The 6,964-nt window shown below is 36.2% G+C and overlaps 1 protein-coding gene across 1 annotated transcript; it reads right to left on the reverse strand.

The window, feature by feature from the left end:
- Positions 1-253: 253 nt before the first annotated feature.
- LOC147622884 (uncharacterized) lies at positions 254-1,615 on the reverse strand. Its single transcript, XM_086822631.1, has 2 exons — positions 813-1,615; positions 254-437 (listed from the first exon to the last, which is right to left on the reverse strand). The coding sequence occupies exons 1-2, from the start codon at positions 1,613-1,615 to the stop codon at positions 254-256; spliced, it is 987 nt and encodes a 328-aa protein (XP_086678757.1).
- Between the last annotated feature and the right edge of the window lie 5,349 nt (positions 1,616-6,964).

Here is a 6,964-nt window from a genome sequence, read left to right on the forward strand (position 1 = left end):
ATACAGAAGCACAAACTTTTTGCAACCAATTTTAGGTACAATATGATGAAAATATTTCTAGAAATAAGGACTCTTAAACAATAAACACAAAACTGAGAGAAATAGGCTTGTAAGGCTTGCTTTAGATAGCACCACAAAATGAGAAAATATGTAGGAAATGTTATGTCATGAAATCATCCTCCAAAACACAAGTTCAACCTTACACCATAGTGTTTTCATTGACAAAAGTTAGAGATAGAGAGGTTCAAATACCTCAAGTAGCCTTCAACCTCTCTTTCATAATAATATTTGCTATGTCTTGGCTTGATTCATCCACACCCTCCGGCTGTAGGTCAAGAGCTAGAGCACCAATGGGAGGAACCTCTTGAGCACTTGTAGGTGGGTTGGCGCTCTCATGGGCTCTCCAACATGCCGCTTCAATCTCTCTTTGCTCTTGACTATTGCACACCACTGCAATAGTCTTCATGTGATGTTCCAATGCGAGCGTTGATGCAACACCACATGAGAATATATCACATACAACCTCATGTGCATCATTGAATGCCTTGATGACCTTCTTTTTCTTTCTAAATATGGCCTTTGCAATAGTTTGTTCTTCTTCAAGCTCTCCATCCTTTCCTTCTTTGTCAATGGCTTCAATGGATTCATTATCCAAAATGCATGGCTTGTTGGAATTTCCAACATATCGATCTAGATTGATGAAGATTTTCTCCATGGTCACAAGTGTCAACACAACAAATGAATCCATGGCCCCAAAAGCAAGACTCTTGGCCATTGGTAGGAAGTCAACACTTCCAATTTGCATATGGTACTTGCATGAAAGATTCTCAAGGGCCTCCTCCATAGCTGCCATATGTTTACGGTTGAGAAATGACAACAAAATAAATTGTTTAGGCTCACATGTCATTTTTAACAATGTGAAGACCACCTTTCCAAACATGATAGAATCCCATGTCATGCCCCCAACTCCATGTGCAGCTTCTAGGACAACCACACCAATGGTAATAGGATCTTTATACACATTGTATATAAGATCGAATGCCTCAAGGTTGCACCCCACAATATATACTTGCCAAGGTAAGCTAGTAGAAGAATGAAGAGGATCTTGCTTCTTCACAATAAGAAAGTTCACAATGTCTTTTGCACCATTTGGCAATGGTCTTGCATCAGCCCCACGTGTGAGCTTTTTTGACACCCAATCACTGCAAACACCTAAAATCTTTGTGTATACATCGTTGGTGATGTTGTATTCAGCAACAAGATCTTCCCAACTCTTCATCATACTATTGCTAGCATGAGTTGAGGCATTGAAGAGAGAAACTAGCTCCTCATGGAGCACCCTATCTTGCTTGATTTGCTTTGCCCTTGTCTCCATGTTAACAACATCCTCTTTGTCCCATTTGTTTCTAAGAAAGACGATGTGTCCATCATTAACATCCTTTTGTAATGTGAGGATGTCCCCATCCTTTAGACCCATAAGGCAACGAAAAGTTGCGGGAGAAGGCTGCCTTCCCTTCTTTGTGGTGGTATCCTCTTGAGATGGAAGCTCCCCCTTTGAGTATCTCTTCATGATGGTAATCCAACCATCAAATATCTCTTGTGTGCTCACTATCATATGATAATCACGTGATGCACACTTTTCTCCAATGTATTCTATAAATCTCTATCAAAAATAAAAATATGAAATGAGAAAGAAAACACCAAATGCATCTTGAATAAGACAAGCTAAGGTTGTACATCATTACCTCCCATGGTACTCTTTGAGGACTACCCTTTGGAAGCCCTTGTTGAGGTTTTGGTGGAGACCCAAATGCTATCCATTGATCCCTTACTTGTTGAAGTTGCTCAAGATAAGGACCATTCTTCATAACATTATGGGATTCCATATTTGTCATCCTAGAAATCTCAATGCACATTTCAGCAGGACAGTCCACCAAGATTCTTGCATTCCTTGTGGCATATAGATGTTTGGTTGCTAGGCATCGATGAGTGCTACTTAGGATATAGATCTTTGCCGCATGGATTGAGTGAAGACCTGATATGATCCAATAGGAGTAAGAATGTAGCTTATCCACTTCCACCTCGTCACGATGCATGGGTCGCTTAACATCACTCTCCTCCAAAAAGGGCATGAGGTATGCTACTGTTGCTGGATTCATGGGATTCTTTACAAAAGATGATGTCAACTTTTGCACATAATCCCAACAAAGTGTTCTATAGGCATATAAAGGTGGTGCCTCATAGCATCTACCAACATCAATAGGAAACTGTGTGGTTGAGCCAAATGGAAAGTATTTTTCAAACATGTGAAATCCTGAACCATCCTTTTTACCCTTCTTCTTAACCATGTCTGAAAAGTTTCAACACCCTTGACTTCAAGTGACTCCAAAGGTGTTTCTTGGATTACTTGTGCCTTTGAAGATTGGTTTGTGTTGTCTAGAGGAGTGTTAGGAGGTACACTCACACCAAGAGCCTATGAGTTTGAAGCTATTGATTGTGCTTGTGCATCTTGAATCTTTGTCCTCTTCTTTGGTCGAACACCATGTTTTGTAGGAAAAAGAAGTTCACTATGCTTGATAGACTCAAATGTAGCTATTATGTCCTGTGTGCCTGATATCTCCTCTGGGAGGCTCCAACCCATTACTCTCAAAGAGTATACTTCATCCTCTTTTATATGTGTAGATTGAAAAGATAAGGGATCCAGGTTGTATTCAATGTTCTTTCCCTTGATCTTTACTACAATACACGGGATCCCTTCCTTCCCAGCACATCCATCCATCAACCCCAACTTGATCATATGTTGAATCCTCAAGCTTTGAAGCATATAAAAGGACATTGTTTGCCCTTTTTCCTTCTTTGTCATAAACATCCATAAACCAAGGCCACACAAAATCCCCACTAACTCCATCAATGATTTGATTCTCCTTCCTTGCCGAAGTAGATTTCTTTGCCATTGAATAAACCTACATAAGTACAAAAAATAAGATATATTAGAAACAAATCTCAAGTTTTGGCCAAAGCTTTGCTCAATAGTGTTATGATTACCATATACATGCATAGGATTTGACCAATGTATGTCCAAATATCATCATAGAAAGGGTTTAAGTTAGAATTTAACCATATGGCAAGATATTGCATAGAAATATTAGGTTTTGACCACATGGCCAAAACTTTATTCAATAGTGTTATGATTATAATATGCATGCATAGGATTTGACCATATGGCAAAAACTTTTCTCTTTCTAGTTTTACTCTGAGAAGGAATCTCTACTACCTAGCCTTGAGGCTTTTCCATATACAAGTGATCTTGATCCATATACAATTTCAGAACACAAAAAGAACCATCTTTGTAAGCTAGGTGCTCATAGATTTTAGCTATAATTTCATGCAACAATCAAACACAGGTGAGCATGGATTTTATCCATCCTCTCATGCCACAATGAAAGGTTTATTTGTAATGCCAATTTTCATGTAGACATGGTCATAGGTTCATCATGGACCTATTATAGTGGAAGTGGCCAATTGATAATTCATATTCATGGGCTTTTGAAGAGATGTCTTCTATAGAATTTGACCATGTGGAAAAAACTTTGCTTTGTTTAGTTTTACTCTTAGAAGACACCTCTACTTGGCCCCAACTTCCTTGAGGCCTTTCAATATACAAGTGATCTTGTATATTAAGATGATTGAAAAAGAATTTTAGAACAGAAAAAGAACCATCTTAGTAACCTAGGTACCATATTAATTACAAGTGATCTTGTAATTAAGATGATTGAAAAAGAATTTTAGAACAGAAAAAGAACCATCTTAGTAACCTAGGTGTCCATGGATTTTAACCATGATTCCATGCAACAATCAAACATAGGTGCTCGTGGATTTTAGCCATACTATTATGCAACATTGAAAGAATACATGATTTTCTTACTTTTTTCCCATAATTTCAAATTTTGTTTGACATGAAATAGAGAGACAATGTGTTACATGTAACAATTGAGATACAAAGATTTGACCACAAGGCAAAAGCCTATGTGTCCAAAATGTTGAATGTAATAATTATAAGGTAGAATTTGACCATATGAACAAATTTTGTGACAATGGAGAGCACTAATGTTAGAGATCACTAATGGAGAGCACTAATGTTAGAGATCACTAATGGAGAGCACTAATGTTAGAGATCACTAATGGATATACAGAAGTGAGCATGGATTTTATCCATACTCTCATGCCACAATGTTTGGTTTTTTTGTAATACCAAATTTCATGTAGACATCGTCATAGATTCATCGTGGACATATTGTCATGAAAGTGGCCATTTGATAATTTATATTCTATGTGTAGCATGGGTTTTTGAAGGAGATGTCTTCTATAGAATTTGACCATATGGTAAAAACTTTGCTATGTTTGGTTTTACTCTTAGAAGACAGCTCTACTTGGCCAACTTCCTTAAATCCTTTCAATGTACAAGTGATCTTGGATATAAGATGATTAAAAAAAATTAGAACACAAAAAGAACCATCTTAATAACCTAGGTGTCCATGGATTTTAACCATAATTCCATGTAACAATCAAACATAGGTGCCCATGGATTTTAGCCATATTATTATGTGACATTGAAAGTATGCATGATTTTCTTACTTTCATCCTGATATGCAATAGAGACACATGTTACGTCTAATAGTTGAGGTACAAAGATTTGACCACAAGGCAATATCCTATGGCTATTTCAGAAAGAAGCTTTCATATTGACCATGGCTTTTGGCCACACAGTCACTTTTGTTTGAAGCATCATATAACCAGAAGTATATTTTTGTTACCTCTTTTGTAAGCACAAGTATATGTGTGTCTTGAAAAAGTCATTTCATGTGAAATGCATACATATACAGAGAATTATTCTACAATGTCCAATTAGTCTCTATTGTGCTACATGGATAGATCACTATTTTCTGCATAGCGAGTGATTACACATATGTGCAAGTAGTATATAGAAGTACGCTTATACAAGCAAGGTCAACGCAGCATACAAGAAGAATCAGCAAGACAGAAGCATTCTCAAGGGACAAGGTCGCATCTTTGCCATAACAAGAGTGTTGAAAAACTGATCAAGGTTAGTTTCATACTTGTTTTCTAATTTCTGCATTGTTTGTTTTTTCAAGTAGGCTCTTAGTCAAGAAACATTCTCGATTTTAAGAAAACTGGGTGTGAAGTTAACCATATTTTTATTTTTATGTCATGAATGTACTATATGATCTCATTTATCTTACTAGCATTATGATTAAGAAAGATTAATTATGTAATTAAGTATTATGAACCAGAAAATCAAGAAAACAAAGAACATGCATGAGGCAAAGAGCCTACCTTTAAATGAAGTATTATGAACCAGAAAATCAAGAAAACAAAGAACATGCATGAGGCAAAGGGCCTACCTTTAAATGGCTATGGTTACGATGCTTGCTGGCAAAGTTCTGATTAGCGTCAATATTGTGAATGACTGTTGTTGTTGCGAAGCTTGCTGGAAAAGTCGCTTCTGATTAGCGTCTGATTAGCATGTGAAGACAGAAACAAGAAGATGAAAAGAAGTAGATATGCAGATGAAACATACATGAAGGGTCAAAATCTTGCTTAAGCACAACTAAATCTTTTGATTAGAGAGCTTAGGTGAGGCGTAATGCAGAGAAAACATCACAGAGAGAGCAAGAACAAAAACCAGGGTCGAAAGTGCGGGCAAGAAGAAGAGTACGCTTTTAGGAGAAGAGGAAAATCGTAGAGAGAGAAGATAGAAAGAGAGGGCCAAATTCAAATTCTTAGAAAAGGTTCACATCAGTAAAGGATATCTTCTTTAAGGAAGCATATATTCTCAAGAATATATCACATTTAATGAAGAACGTTTATAAAAAATGGACGTTTGACAATAAATGAAATTATTTAAAAAAATCACTTTTAGGTTCACATCATTAAAGGATATCTTCTTTAATGAAGCATATATTCTCAAGAATATATCACATTTAATGAGAACGTTTATAAAAAATGGACGTTTGACAATAAATGGAATTATCTTTAAAAAATCACTTTTATCAAAGTTCGTAATAAGAATTAAGCAATCGATTTTTTTTCATATCACACATAGGTCTTACCGTGGGGCCGGGGACCTACCGGCAGCCCCCGGACCCCGCCGCCCCCGCTGGGGGTGTTGCCCCCTGTGGGGGGGCAGCGCCCCCCCGGACCCCCGGTCTGGGGACGTTGCCCCCAGACCCCCACCAAGGGTGCTGCCTCCTAGACCCCCATTAGGGATCATTGCCCATAGCAACTAGTGCCTCAAATGTCGTTTAGAGTTTCCAAGAAATCCACCGCTATAGTGAATAATATTATAATATTATTATATTTCAAAATATACTATTATAATATAATATTATTTTATATTATGATAATAAGTTATATTATTAAATATTATATTAAATAATAAATATTAAAATATTATGTTATTAAATATAATATTAATTTATTGATATATTTTTTTATAAGACAACATAGAAAGTAATAAGTTCGTTACATAGGATTACTCATTTTGCATCATTTATTGCTTTGCTAAAAGAGTTCCTATGTCTACATAGATATTTCAAGAGGTGTTGAGGCTATTCTATATATAAAATAAGATTCATATCTTGCTATTCTATTTTCACGACCTTTACTTTTCATTATATGGATAAATCTACTCTTTTCAAATCTACTTTTTAATTTGACACAACTCATATTAGTTACTTCTTGATGTATATTACTGATAATGTGCACTACATTTAGGCCATAATACCAACTATTGGTATATGATTATTCAATTTTGCATCCATGCACTAACATTTGTGCTTCCCAATATATTAATAACTATTCTACTTACCACGTGGACATAAACTTTGCACCAACCAAATCTTATTCATACTATGCCTGCAATACATTAAACCTTGAGAGGATT

Source organism: Cibotium barometz, chromosome 28 (genome assembly GCF_041138505.1).
Source record: "Cibotium barometz isolate CiBa-2024 chromosome 28, ASM4113850v1, whole genome shotgun sequence".
Taxonomy (NCBI): Eukaryota; Viridiplantae; Streptophyta; class Polypodiopsida; order Cyatheales; family Cibotiaceae; genus Cibotium; species Cibotium barometz.

Bases quoted from the DNA above. Each gene is read 5' to 3' on its own strand.
- LOC147622884 (XM_086822631.1), bottom strand. From the start codon at position 1,615: ATGATAGTGAGCACACAAGAGATATTTGATGGTTGGATTACCATCATG. The intron at 438-812 runs GTACCATATGCA...GGTGTGCAATAG, and splicing joins CTTGAGAATCTTTCATGCAA to TCAAGAGCAAAGAGAGATTG.